Here is a 15,147-nt window from a genome sequence, read left to right on the forward strand (position 1 = left end):
CACCCTAGCCACCCACCCCCAAAGAGGTGTCTGAAGTCTTTGCTTCCTAACGTGCAACTCTGCTGCTTGTTGTAGCTGAGGTGACTTCCTCTGTGCACAGGTAAGGCCATTAGCAGGATTTCCAGCCAAGCGGTGATGATGTATCCAGTATCTGAAGGGGGCCTACAAAAAAGATGGGGAGGGACTTTTTAGGATATCAGGGAGTGACAGGACTGGGGGGAATGGGGGAAGGATGGAGGTGGGGAGATTGAGCGTGGAGGTGAGGAGGAAGTTGTTGAGCATGAGAGTGGTGAGAGCCTGGACTGGGTTGCCCAGGGAGGTGGTTGAGGCCCCATCCCTGGAGGTGTTTAAAGTCAGGCTGGATGAGGTTGTAGCCAGCCTGATCTAGGCTAGGGTGTCCCTGCCCATGGCAGGGGCGCTGGAGCTAGATGATCCTCGTGGTCACTTCCAACCCTGACTGATTCTATGTCAAACTTGGACCACAGGGTTCATCACTGCACTAAGTGCTGATTCAAGGACATCTGAGGCAAACCAAGCCACAGCTCACACTAAACTGTAGAGCTCTGGATGTGTGCACTCGGGAGCAAGCTGATTCCTCCTCGAGAGAACACAGAGAGGGAACAGCAGGAACCAGCCCCAAGTAAGCTCTGTTTCTAAGCTGCTAACCCAGGCAAAGGTGAAGAGCACCCACAGGCTGATTTTTCTGATGGCTTTCTCTGGGGACAAGAAGTCTTGTCAAAGCAGGACCTTTCCTGATGCAAGTCAAATAATTAAATCCTGGCTTTATTAAATGTAGTGGAAGTGCTCTGGACTTGGCATTTTACTCTTGCCTTTCCTTCACTGTCAGATTACTGTGCTGCTGAAGTATACTGCACAACTCTACTCATCCTCACTCAGGGTTTCTGGAAAAGTTGGGATATGGCCCAAAAGTGCTGGCTCTTTGCATCCCTCCCAATCAAAAGATATTAATACATAACTTATTTGTCCTTTGCAAGAAAAAGGCTCTGCTTATTCCACTAACATTTAGGTGAATGAATCAGATGAAAAACATCTGTGTTTGTCCTGCTCCCAGTACTAGAACTGGCACACTCTACCCTAGAACTACTGCCTGTGGCAAAGACACTTCAGCTGGGTACACAGAAGAATATTAAAGGTAGCAGAAGCAAGCAACAAGCATCACACGAAAGTCTTGGCCTCCAGCATGTGTTTTACCTGTTGCTGTTAGGCTGCTGTTCAGCAACAGAGTCTGAAGAGAAGCATTGGGAATGGGAAAAAGCTCCCTGCTTATTTTGTGTTTCTTCTTGACTGGATTAGGGAAAAAGAGCTAACTGCTACTATGGTAACTGCTCTGAGTATCAGGACAGCCTGTCTGAGCTTGTGTTCATTGTGCTGTAACCTATCTTTTAGGATGAGAAGCACATCCTGGAGTGCTTGTCTTGCTGTGCTCTTTCTAGCCTGTGTTTTCTTCCTGTCAGCCATGTTAAAAAGTCCTCCTTCAGAGAACTATCTGGCTAAACGCGGAACCAAACAGCCATCCCCACAGAGGTAAAACTTCTGCTTCTCTAGTGCAGACTTCACCATGGCGGCTTGTGTGAGGCTACGACATCTAATGGTGCTCACAAAGATCAGTCCCCTTGCTAGGGACAGCCTCATGTGCAGGGTTTGAGATGAACTCTGACCCTCCTCTTTTCTTCTCTGGGTCTTCTAGGACACACAACATGCTAAGCTCAGCTGTAGTTTGGGATGTCTCTGCTAAGCCATTATTATCAACTCTCAGGTGTCAGAGATTCATTGGAAGCCTTCCCTGATTCTCTTATGGACAAGCAGCAGTGGTGAGCCTATTCCAAAGCTGCTTTCAAATGAGTATTGTGTGTGGCCAAATGCAGAGCTGGATGTTCTCTTTCCACAGCCTCTTTTGAGGCTGTGGGCAGTCTGCAGTAAGGTAAGGTGTAGGGTCTTAAGCATATACACTCCAGGAAGAAATACAATAGGGGTAGTTATACCCATCTGCTTTCCAGATGGCACTGTACATAGCCAATCTATCTCCTAATACATCAAAGCCAGACTTCAGCTCAGCTACTGAACTGTGTTGTCCCTCCTGCTACTTTATCATTGTCATTGCTCACTTTGTGGATGTAAGTATTCAGTCTTCTGGTTTTGCTTCAAATTATGATTTGCCCTATCTGGAAGGCACTGAACATTGCAAACTCCACTATGGCATTGGCAGTCCCAGGATCTGTGTTAGAAATTGTGTGTACCTGAAGTGGCTCACAAGCATGTTTTCTCTATTTGTCTTCAGCAATGCTGCACTAGATACCAGGAAGTTTCGTCTTGGCAGACAGTATTAACATCAGTGAAAAGTCACCTGCAGCCACCGAAGGCATCCTCCTGACAGGAGACTGGCAGAAGAATTATGGCAGGACTGTACTTTGAATGAGGTGCAGTTTGTTTCCTCACCTTTTTTCTTCTAATATGTTGCTGCCAGTGGAAAGATGATTTTGCCACAGGTGTCAAAGGAAGGTGCACTGGCCAGTAGCTGTCTCTGCGGTTAGTTAATCAGAGCACGGGAATTACATCTCGCATCCTACAGCTCCCTGAAAGGAGGCTGCAGCGGAGGATGGTGTTTTCTCCCTGGTATTAGGTGGTAGATAGAGAGGAAATGGACTGGAGTTTTGCCAGGGGAGGGTTATGTTGGAGACGAGGAGAGGTTTCTTTGCCAAAGGGATGGTTGGGCACTGGAACAGGCTGCCCAGGGAGGTGGTGAAGTCACTGTCCCTGGGGGCATTCAAGAAACGTGTGGCCGTGGCACCTGGGGATGTGGTTTCGTGGTGTTGAATTCAAGGTTTGACCTTAGAGGGCTTTTCCAACCCAAGCAAGTCTATGGTTTTGTGATCCTATTTCAATACATAAAAGAAAGAAACGGGGTGAGATTATGAAGATAATTACACTGCACTTATTAAGCGCCTTATTAACAGTGCTCAGGTAAAAGATGGTGACCACAACGTTCAAGTTTTACCAAGTTTATTTGAAAGTCATTCAGCTCTCCTCGGTGTCAAGGAAACACGACACGAATTGCGGAGGCGCAAAGCAAACAGCGGCACCGCACGGCAGAGGCAGCACACGAAAGGCTCAGGGCAGGTAACTGTCCTGTGCCGGACTCAGCGCTTCGAAACGTTCTCCTCCGCTGACGCGGGCAGGCCGGCGGCCAGGGCAACTGTGCTACCGGGCAGCGTCCGCGGGTCGGCGCCACAACACCCTGCCTCGGCTTTGACAGCCATTCGTGAAGGACGTGCCGGATGCTCCTGGCTCTCCCTCTTCAACGGCTCTGCCCCTCGCCACTGCCCGCTTCGGTTCGGCCCGGCCCGGCTCCGCCACACCGACACGGACAGGGGAGCGGCAGCAGCCGCGCAATTCTGCCACCCCAGCAACAGGCGCGGCACAGCCCAATTGTAGCCGCCGGGGGAAGGGGGGGAGGAGGCCGCTCCGCGCGACACGTCTCGCCATCAGGACGGAGCCAGCGCTCAGCCGGGCTGCCTGGCGGCTCGGACTGCGAGCAGTGACAACTCGGTTACACCGGCATCCCCACACGGCGCTAACAACGCCGCCGCAACCCCTACCCCAGCCACGACACCGCTCCCATCTCGGGCGGAGCGCCCCAACCATCGCGAGAGTTCGGCCGGTTGGTCGCCATGGGAACGGTGGCGCTGAGGACTCCGGGGCCTCGGCCGGGCGCGGCGCTGCTGTCCTCCCGCGCTAGCGCCGCGGCGGCCGCGAGGGTCCTCGGCTCCGCCGGGGCTGCCGGCCGCGGGCGAGCCCGGGCGAGGAGGGCACTGCCCGGCCTCTGTCTCTGACGGGCTGTTGGAGCTGCAGCGGGCCCGTCAGGGCAGCAACTCAGGCTTCTCTTGGCTTCCCGCCTGCCTGTCGAAACCTGTTGTGAGACTGAGGTTGGGTTGGGGTTTTTGTGCCGGAGTCCTTTGAGCCTTGGGCATTAGTTTACGTTAGTTTGGTCGGTTTGCGGTTGCTTTTACCACCCACCCCGGGAAAGGGAAAGAAGGTTCTAGAATGCCCTCGGGCGTGGTGGAATTGCCGCCAGCGGCAGCGGCCTGAAGATAACGGGACCCGACCGGAGGGACTTATTCCTTCTCTGCCACTCGCCTGTGCTGTGCCCTTGCATGGCCTCCACACGAGATGTACTGGAAGCGAAGGTGCAGTGGGGCCCTTTGAAAGTTGCCAGTGCGTGGCACAAGCTGAGACACTGAGATCTGTGAATGCGGTGTCGGCAGAGAACCTTGAATTTCTGCAGTTTCCTGAACCGGGGCTGAGGCTGGATTTGGAAGCTCCCCGTATGTAGAACTCCTGAATATAAAAAGGTTTTGGCTGCTTTCTTTGATAGATTCAAGACACTCATTTTTTTGGGTGATGCTAATTGTGCCAGTCCTGTGTTTTTAAAACAGAGAAAACTAAACAGCAAAGGCCAGGGCCATGGCACTTCCATTGCTGGCAGATTGAAGATCTAAGCCCTGGAAAGTTTCTGGGACAGTAGTACATTGGAATGCTTAGAGTGGCTTGGTGACGGATATTTGTACATGCACTCAAAGGCGGATGCTGGAGGGGCAAGCCGGGCTGTGCTGGGAAGGTCTCTCCACACTCAATTGCTAGAAAGGGTTTGAAATTTGTTTGTAGCTGAATCATGCCTGGGGTTGGGCTGCTTTAGTACAAGACTGATGGCTTGTAAGGTTGCTTTTCTGTTTGTTTTGGGGGTTACCCCCCAGTTTTAGGTCACAGTGGATATTACAGGAGCTTGGATAAAATGTCAAGACCTGCATCTAGCTCAAAAGCTTATCTTAGCTGCAGATCTTTAAGTACTGTGGAGTTATTAACATCAGAGCCATGCTCACCAAAGGTAATTCTTGTCACCTTCAGTGGGTTGGAAAAGCTAGCCTATTTTTTCTTAGTAGAATGCTGAAGAAATAAGATTCTGCTCTCTTTAGCTTCATAGAGAGCTTCAGGCTCTGGAGGTGTGCTGTGTGGAAGCTGATGAACATAGGCTGCTCCTTATGCATGTGTGTAGTGATGTTTAATTGGATGTCTTTGCATCCGTGTTTGCCACAAAAGGAGCTCTTTGACACTGCAGCTTGGAAACCCCATTGTCTTCCTCTTTGCCTTTAATCAGACTAGTAAATACAATGTTGGAATGAAAGCCACTTGACATTCTGGCAGCACTGTGTAGGTAGACAGCTGCAGGCTGCTGAGGCATGAGCCACTGTGTGTCATTCAGTTCCATCCAATTGGTACTTCTGAGCTGGAATAAAAGTTATGTTACTTATTAAAAGAGAGCATTTGACCAATCCTCAGAAGCTGAATTTTTCACTACAAGGTTCCAGATATGTTTGAAAAAAGTGTAAGAAAAAATTGCATTCCAAAAAATAAGTCAACTCCAGGGCTCCCACAGAAGCAGACACTCATCTGTCCTCAGAGACAACTAACACCAAGGATGAACTGAAAGCTGTGAGTAGGATATGTGATCTGGTTGTTGGGATGCAGGAACTGGGGCTTAGGAATTACAGATGTAGACTGATGGATTTAGACTAGCCCAGCTGTAGGATGAGAGCATACCCAAATGCTTCACTGAAGCACTCTGTTCTTTTCTAATAAAAAACCCTCTGTAGTTTGAGCGACAGACCGGGCTGCTGCCTGCTGCAGGGCACCCACAGCATTAGGAAATGAGTCTGCTGTACACACGCTCTCATCTGCCTGGCTGTGTCCTCTGATGCCGCAGCAGTGTCACCAATCTTTGGAATAATTTCTTAGCCTGGCAGTTCCAAGATGGCAGTCCATGGAGTGATAAGCTTGAGAGTCACTGACATCTGGAAACAAAGCTTCAAATCACATTCCAAAATGGCCTTACACAGAGTCACGTTAGCCTTTGTGATAGTGTGATTATTGTGATTATCTTTTCGCTCACCCTACATATTACTATTTTCATGGCAGTAATTACTTTGTATCTCATAGTTTGCTTCACCTGCCAGTTTGCCTGGTGATCGTCAGAGGAGTGGTTTGGAAGAGTGCTGTCCACAAGGAGACAAAGGTCATGACAGAGTGCAGTCTGATGGCAAGGGAGGAAGAGCAGACCAGCAAACTACAGTGCAGAGCATGACCTTCTCTCTTCAGGAGTGTGCCCTGAATCCCAGAGAGCTGTCAGGTGTGGCAATGACTGAAGCTTTCTTGTATTTGCATAGTTTGGGTGAAGGCAAAGGAGGATGCAAACAGGTAACATTCCAGAGGAGAAGGAAGTGTCAGAATTCATACTTTCAGTTCTCTATACTGTTTTAATTCCATCTTTAACAGAAATGTGTTACCACTCCAGTATTAGTGTGGTGGTGTCTGATCTGTGACCTGCACCCAAGTGGTGTCTGAAAGATCAGGAGAAACTGGCTGTAGCTGTTCCATGTAACCGTGTTAGCATGATTGCAGTGAAGGCTTTTCAGCAGACTTCACAGAGACCATGGTCATTTATTAGAAAGGCTGATAATGAGCCACCAGGTCAGAAAATGGGAAGTGATGCTGACAACAATTTGGTTTGGTCTCTTCATTGGTAACTATCAAACAGTATTTTTAAAAGTTTATTTCCCATCTATTTTATTGTGAAAGGCTTTTCCCTGTGTTTTCCAGGGTGTATTTGCAGTTCAGATGCTGGAGATGATAACACTGAAAGACAGACTTCCAGACTGTATGAGCTTTCCCAAGGAACACCGAGCAGTGCAAAAGCAGGTATGGCTTCCCAGGGGTGTAAAGTGAACAGTGCCATACAGCTCTGGGTTTACCTTGTGAGTGCTTGTGGAGAGGCTGGGACTGCAGTGTACTTGTGCTGGATGACACAGTTACAAAGAAGTCCTGCACACTGGAAATGTCTGTGTGTTGAGATGATCAAGAAGTGCTGTGTGAATTCTTTATTTACAGATTATTTTATAAAAGAATGTTCACTTTCTTTAATTGTATCATAGTGGTTGAGGTTTATAGATTTATTTGACCAAAGCAAGAAGACAGCACCTAATGGTGATTGTACCTAGGGCAGAAGTGCTGCTCATCTAACATACTGATCTCAGAACAGAAATTGGAGAGGGCTCAACTTCAAAGCTTCACTCACTAGTTTCAGGTTCAGATCCATGTAGTGGGTTCAAGACGGTACAAACAAGTGTATTTTCTTTAATCTTCTGTCCTTGGGGCTTCCCTGGAGCTCAGATGGTTACAGTTCTCCCTTTGTCATATCACTCCCTTTGTCTCTTTTGTTTGCATAAAGTAGACCAAGACATTGCAGTGGAGCCACTGGTTGCGTTTGACCTCAAAAGATTAGAAAGTGAACAAGCATCACAGGACTCCAAACATGGAAGTCTGTGGACTAGGGACAATGTTTACTCTGCTGAGTTTGACCATGGAAGAAGGCAGAGCACAAGGAAGGGGAAAAGCTGGAAGTGATCAGGAACTGTAATCTGCATGCTTAGGAAAAAGAGACAATACAGACCTCTATTTTAGTTCAGTAATGACACTTTCCATCATGCTTTTCAGGTCTGTTTTTCAGAACAATATTTTTCTAGACCTGTTGTGGAGGCAGGGAAATTAATGTGGCCGAGTCGGGAATTTTTATACAAAAATAGAGTTATTTTATTTTCCCAAAACTATATATACAAAGATTGATTTAGTTTAATTAACAGATTCAGTTGTTTGAGAATATCTACAGGAATGGCATCAATAATCTGACTATTTTGGAAGTCAGAAGTTGGAAAAGGCTTTAGCTATTAATTGTGTTTTTTCTTACTAATAAAGTTGAGCCAAAATAACTCACGATCAGGCGGCGTTTCCTCTCCCATTTGAAGTGACTGAGGGAGAGCAATTTAGGGGTATACAGGACTCCAGGACAAGACCCAGTATCAGAATCTGTTCTGCTGACATAAGACTGAAACCTCTGTGACGTTTGGAAGCAGAGATAGTGCAGAGTCTCTCTTCACCCCAGAACTATTAATTTCAATGAGTGACTCTGTAGTGGTTTTGGGAGTTATCTGCCCCACCCCAAACAGTGAAATCACTCAGACTAGACTCATCTGACTGGAAGTTATGGAAGCTATATTTATAGCTTAGCACAATTTACAAGCATATATATATATATATATATATATATATACACAATATACAGATATTTGCAGTTACATACAAGTTAAAAGTAATACAGAAACACAAAAGCCCTCCCAAAACAGTGAGACTGCCCAGGAGGCTCACGACCCAAACCTCCTCCCCACATTCCCCTTTTTTCCTTTCCCTCAGAAATAATCAGATCAATCCCTGTATATCTCACATGATAAATCTGGAGAGATCAGAGGTGAGATGTCAAAAAGATGACAAGGAGGTTAGAGGAAAAAGGTTAGATCAGATGAAAGAGTTAAGGCAGATGAAACTACTCAGACCGACAGAAGAGAACAACTGAGAACTAATTGAGAAGTGTGTGAGAAGTGAGTGCATTATCTGTATTTTGACTAGCTGCTTCTCTCAGCAGAAGAATGAGTGATATAGGTCACTGTTATTGTCTCACTTCCTACAGCTAAGGATTTAATTTCTCCCAGTAAAATATTCCAATTAGCCTCAAACCAGCACACTTTCCCACATGTATTCTGCTGGTCAGGCTGAAGAAATGACTTTGATTTTTAAGCTTATCTGTGGTTTTTGCTGTGCAGATTCCATTATAAATTTGAACCAAATCACATGTTCAGCGTGCTGGGGCTCTTCCTCCTCCTCTCCCTGTATCACACTGCTACAGTTTAGAGTTTGGTTCAGGGTTCTTTTACAAGGACCTTTAGAAATTAAGATGTCATCTGTGCTTGATAATGGTTGTAGTCTTGCGTTTGGTTGTTACCAAATTACTTGTACTGCCTTTTTAAGTTGAAACACTTTAAACTAACATTAATTTTAGAAGTATTTTACAGCAAACCTTTCCAGCCTTGAATGTTCTGAAGAGACAGATGTAGATCCTCAGATTCGAGCAGCTATAAGGAAAATGAAGAAATTTGACACAATACTGGCAAAAAAACATTTGAAGGAGAGAGCAATTAAACACCAAGGCAAAGAAATGAGGGCAAAGCTCTGGGAAGAACTTCAGGTTAGACAATGTTCTGCTTCTTTGGCCAATAGCCTGTCTTTGAGTGCTGCCTCACAGAGTTAATGCCTTGCACAGACACAGAGTTTAGTAAGTAACTCATGCTTGTCTGCTTAAAGTGAAGAAATGGATCTTAAGCAGTAGCTCTGAATGAGTTTCAGTATCTGTTATCTAGATAGACTTTGAAAGAGGGCTGTAGTCCTTAAAAGTTTCTGTGACCATCAACCAACTACCCAGCAGTGTGGTTTCCTAGCACAGCCTTGTGCTTGAGCTCACTGCCTGCAGGTATTGGAAGGCAGGACAAGAGGTAATGTCCGTGAACCCAGACCTGCAAGTGTTTGTTCTGCTCTGGTATCACCATTCTTAGGCTCATCTACTTCACTGCTGGCCATTAGTGAAGAAATTAGAGATGCCTCCTGAAGAAGGCATAAGAATGCTACAGCACAAAGACCCTCACATTGTTCCTCTCCTGGTCTCCATCACTGAAATGCTGCTTTAAGCTTTAAAACATGAGTGCTTCCTCTGAGGCTAGGTGTTGTACAATTCTCTGGATTGCACATGTGAGCTGCTAAAAAGACCTGTCTGTGCTTGGTCTGCCTGCATCTCCTCAGTCGTGCATTTGGATTCAGAATCACAGAAACACTATACAAATTCCTTGTTCTAAGGTGTGTCTCTGTATAAGAGACAACATATGGCAGAGACCTTGCAGTTCCACCCTGCCTTTACCATAGTTGTAGGACATGTTTGGATACCCTCAAGAAGAGAATAAAAGCAGCAAGGAAATGTTGCCACCAAAGAAGGAATGTTTAATGGGGTCTGAAAAGCAGACAAGGTATTTTGCTGTCAAGTATTTACTTCAGAGTAAATCAGCACTTCTCTCTCTGCATTTGTGCTCTGTTCCTTTGGAGCAGTCCATCAGAAGTACTGGAAGCCATGAGGAGATGGAGAACACACAACTCTTTTTAGCTTTGATGTCATCATGGCAGGACACAGCTGGTAAGTGAACGAGAGAACTAAATACCCTGTTATAATTGTCCTGTATTTTGATTAATAGTCATGCTTGAATAAAAAGCATTCAAATAATAGTAATAATAATAGTAGTAGTAATAATAATAACAAGAAGAAGAGCCTATGAAAATACATTCAGGGCATATTTGAAAACTGAATTGAAATGAGGTTTGCATTATCACGAAGGTAGAAGTTGTTCTGTAACACTTCTTTTCTCATAGAAACTGCATTTTCCCAAGGAACTAGCTATTCTGAGAATCTTTATGTTTTGGCTTTTTATATCTCTAAGCAAAACCAATGGATAATATAGACATCACTATTATTTTCCTTTCATAGCCAATGATCTTAATTTCTCTCATTAAAATATTCCAATTAGCCTCAAACCATCACAATGTGCCAGCAGCAGAGGGAAGGAAATGCTGAGCCTCTTTAGGAATAGTTAGCATAAACACTCAAAAGAGTGGAACCCAATGCTGGTACTGGTTATGTGCTGGACATCAGTACAGGAGGATGTGCAGCCCAAGGCTTGGAACCTGCTCCAGAGGGCACCATGGGTCACCCACACCAAATTTTATACTTCTCGTGTTACATTTAATCCACTTCCAGAAGAATTTAAGATTCCAAAGGTGAGAAAGAATGAGGAAAGGGACCAGCAAATAACCAGAGTGTGACTCTAAGGGAGAGGTCTGAATCTGAAACATGAACTTAGGTTTTCCACTGGCTTTCTTCCTGAGTGTTCTGGGGAACGTGTGGGCTAGGTGGCAGTTTTAGAAAGTGAGAGCATGTCACAGGTATGATAGCAGGCTGTTCTCAGGAAGAAAGGTGCAGGAACAATGGCAGTTTCTGAGCTTCACCACATGCTAATGAAGACAAAACCAGCCGGAGTGGAAACCAGCACACTGCTAGGAACGTTTGCGTTTTACTCTTCTAGTAGAAGTCACTTCCAGCTGAAGTAGCACTTAGACTCCAAATTCTACAGCTACGTGGCAAGCAGACAAATGAGTAGTGAAGGAGAAATAAACAAATGTTAATGACAGAGAGAAAGGTGAAGTGTGGTACATAACAATAAAAGACTCATCAAGACTGCAGTGAATGCCTGTGATGTAAACCCACAGGTTTAGTTTTGTATCAGTTTTCTTCAGTGAGTCAGGACACAGTTCTGCTGGAATCCTAAAGCAAGTGTCAGAAGCACTTTCTGAAGGACTGGCAGTCTTCCTCAAGAACACACAGGATATGAATGCTGGCAAGGACCTGGAAAAAGAAAACATTGGGTGTTTTAAAATGTCTTTTTAATTTCTATGGCTGCACTCTTAACTGCAGGAGACAGTGGAACACACTGTGGATGTTCTACTCACACTGTCTTATTGGGGGGGGTAGGGCCGCAGAACCTGACTGAATTTCTCGAGTCTAGAGCATGGCAAAACTGCTTGAGAGAGGCTTGAAAAGCTGCTATTGGAATGTTTTGTCTTGGTGCCAGAGTCTTTGGTTCTGTGTCAGCTGTGTGCACATTCTGTATCGTGTACCTCAGCTGTGCACCTTGTGGCAAGGAAACAGAGCTGTGGTGCATCCTGTCTGCATTACTGCTGGGGAGAGGACAGGGAGTTGGGATCTTTGTGCTTATCGTTGAGCAAAACTCAGCTGGAGTGTTAGATGTTCACACGTGACAATGGCAGCATTACTGCAAAGTAATCTTGCTGTGCTGGAGTTGGAGTTGTGAAGCATTTGGTGTAGGTGACATCTGAAGAGCCTCCATCAGATGTCAGGGTGCAGTAAAAATCCATCAGAGCAGCAAGCTCACATGGTTGTGGACATCCTGTTGCGGTTCCTCTTGTGTTTCAAAGACAGTTCTTGGCTCTAGAGCTTGCATGCATCCTCTGGGTTCTTGGCTACTGAAGAGGCAAAACTTGACAGAGTTTATATTTACAATTTCCCTCCAGCCTGGTCTTTGTTTTTTGTGTGACATACCAGTGCCTTTCCAGGTCTTGCTTCTTTAACTGAGTGTCCTGGAAGGCTAACAGGCCTATAAGATGTCCTGGCTTGCTCCACCCTTCTGCTGATGGGGGAAGCAAGGGCAGCAGGAAAACAAAAGCTTGGGCCATTATGTCCCCTCCTAAAGTGATAAGCAGGTACTCACAGGTGTTTAGCTACTTGTTAGTGTCTTGCCCAAATAAGGGTGAGCAAGCCCTGGTTTCACCTAATATGGTCAGTTTTGCAAAGGCCATTTTGATTGGTGAATCTCTGTGGCCAAAGGAGCCACTGCATCAGGCAAGTAATATAAATTGAGCTAAGTTGCAAGCAGTTTTGCTGCTTCTGCCTTGCTGCCTCTGCCTCGCTGCTCTTGGAGGATGCTTCTGCTCTGCCTTGTGCTTCAGACCAGCTTAGCCCTGATATTTTGGGTTTGAGCTACTTGGAAACTTAAGTGCTTCAAGTTTCCCAGGAGAAGGCATTTAAGTGCCTCGCAATGTGGCAAGAAGTGCCACCGACATTGTGCTTCCTGCACATCTCCAAGAGATCCTGCACCTCTGCAGACCTCTATGCCAAGAGGAACCACGATCAAGTCAGAGATTGTCTGCCTCTTCCCAGCACCCTGGGAAGATCTAGAAGGTTCTCAACGTCTGAGCAGTTCCAACACTGCCACAAAGGAGCCAGGGACTATCTTGAAACCTACTCCACCACAGTGACTAGAACAGACCTTTGCTAAGGCTCTGGGCTGCCTTTTATTTGTAAGTGGGGCAAAGCCATTTTGTGGCCAAACCTTTTACATGTTTTCTGATTCTCCTAAATTAATGAATTGCCCATAAACATCTTTGTGAAGATTTTTGTGACTGAATTAGAACCCAGATTTAACTAACTTGTAAATAGTTGTGGGCGAGGCCTTTTGGAAATAAAGTAACTACATATTTTGTAATTCCTGCCTCGTTAATTGCCTCAACTAAATCACTGAGTGCTCCAACAGCTTCCCTACTGATGCTGAAATGGAATGCCATGCAGCTGGTTTGCCTTTCAGAGCTTCAGTTTGATCAAGAGCTTCATTAAATGTGTTCTGTAGGGCTGCTATGTACTCATAACTATTAAAGTGGTTGTGAAATTGAACACAAGATCTGGGTACAAAAGCCTTCACAGCTTATGTGTGCTAGCTTTTCGTGGCAGAATTGTAAATCAGGAGTTGATGACCTGTGATGTGTGTAACAAAGTCATCCTCTGAGTTGAGTCCATCGTCAGGGCATTTGGTTGTTTCTCTGCTGGTGACAGTGCTCCTGTATGCTCTGTGCGGTTCTTTGCACTATGAGTCTGTACCTGTAGGGGGCTGCATGTTCGTGCTCTGGCTCGCACTTGCAGCTGATAGATGTGAATGCCACTACCGAAGTTTGCTTTTGCAGTGGGACAATCTGTGTGCTGCAACCTTGCAACACTTTATTTCTAGACTATACCCTTGACATAAGCAGCTTGGAAGTCTGATACTCGGGGCACAGGCAAACACCAGCTGGGAAAACCTGGAGAGTGTTTTCAGAGTTTTAGATGACATGTATGTGGTGTCTGCAGAGGCTTTTGCACTTCAGGGCTTTAGGCTGTACCTTCTAGACCGAGGGTCCTCAAACTTTTTAAACAGAGGGCCGGTTCACTGTCCCTGAGACACTGTCGGGGGCCAGACTATAGCTTGGTTCCAGCCCAGTAGTGCTGGGGGCCAGACTATAGTTTGGTTCCAGCCCAGTCCCAGCGGGTGCTTGGGGGCTGCAGAGGCCTGAGAGCGGATTAAGTGGCAGGAAGTGGCTGCTTGGTTCCCCCCCAGCCCCTGGTGGAGGATGGGGCAGGGGGGATTCTGTAAATACCTGCTGGCCAGATTGAGGACCCTGGGGGGCTGTATCCAGCCCGTGGGCCGTAGTTTGAGGACCCCGATCTAGACTGTAATTCCTTGTCATGTAAGTGCAGTAGTGGTTAAAAGTAGAAGTGCAGCCATCGTTACTGCTGAGACACACCTGGCAGCTTTCCACAGACTCTTGAGAAATCTGCTGGTGCTGGGGTTCAGCTAAGTACTTGTCTGACTTTCTTGTGAGACCTTACAGTATGAGACTCCTGAAACTAGAGCTCCTTTAAACATACTTCAAATCAGTGTTACCAAAACAATTCCTTGCAGAGGCCTCCCATGCTGAAGAAGCTGAAATGTGTACTTCAGTACTTCACACACCAGTCAGCCCAGGAGATGGTGACTGCAATAAGCATAGCCAAGGTAAGGTTGAGGAGCTGTGTGCTTTGTGTTTCTGAGTGTGGTAAACCAGCATAGACAGTGGGTGGGGGGTGAGACCCTGGCTGTTGTGCCTGGGCTGATGCAGTCAGAAGCAAGGCTGCTTAGTGGAATTGCCACAGTGGGTTTTGTTTCATAACAAATAGTAATAGAGAATAGTTTTGTTCGTGACTTGTCTGCAACACTACATTCTACATGCTAAGAAAATTGTCAGTTTCCTGTTACTAAAACTTGTGATTTCAGTGCAAGATGCCCAGGTGTGAACAATTAATTGTGCAGTGTATCACTGGCTCTTCCTGGAAGTGCTTTAGAAGCTGCTGCTGTAGCTTTCATCAGCAGGCTTGTTTTCAAGGAGCTACCTGCAGCTGAGTAGTGCACTTTGAACTATGCTGGATTGCTTTTGGTTTCAGGAGAAGTTGTGCAGATGTGGCAAATCTAAATCTTCACACAGGTGATGCAGTACTTTATTATACTGATCACAGGAAAGGCTGTGTTGCTCATATGGATTGAGTACTTCGTGGTGACAATCCAACATCTGTGCTGGCTCTTTCAGACATCAGTTGTTTGCGTGCACTATACAGAGCTTTCAGATGCCTATAGGGCTGCAGTGTGTCCCATGCCCCACGGTAAATGGAATTGTGCTTTCATGCCTCTCGTCTTTCCCTAGTTGAAATTCAGATTTGTATGGTTGAGTAACTCCTTACATGTGCTGTGACATAAGAATAGCTTCAGCTGCTGTTGCTATCAGCTG

The 15,147-nt window shown here is 46.1% G+C and overlaps 1 protein-coding gene across 1 annotated transcript in view; it reads left to right on the forward strand.

Moving 5' to 3' along the window:
• The first annotated feature begins 3,009 nt into the window (after positions 1-3,009).
• FSIP1 (fibrous sheath interacting protein 1) overlaps positions 3,010-15,147 on the forward strand; it is a 55,569-nt gene continuing 43,431 nt past the window's right edge. Inside the window, 7 exon segments of the mRNA XM_064150338.1 lie at positions 3,010-4,903; positions 6,013-6,202; positions 6,673-6,756; positions 8,976-9,148; positions 10,057-10,145; positions 14,138-14,184; positions 14,265-14,381. Of these exon segments, the coding sequence (XP_064006408.1) occupies positions 4,811-4,903; positions 6,013-6,202; positions 6,673-6,756; positions 8,976-9,148; positions 10,057-10,145; positions 14,138-14,184; positions 14,265-14,381 (793 nt within the window). The 5' untranslated portion in view covers positions 3,010-4,810.

Source organism: Pogoniulus pusillus, chromosome 1 (assembly GCF_015220805.1).
Source record: "Pogoniulus pusillus isolate bPogPus1 chromosome 1, bPogPus1.pri, whole genome shotgun sequence".
NCBI classification, from domain to species: Eukaryota; Metazoa; Chordata; class Aves; order Piciformes; family Lybiidae; genus Pogoniulus; species Pogoniulus pusillus.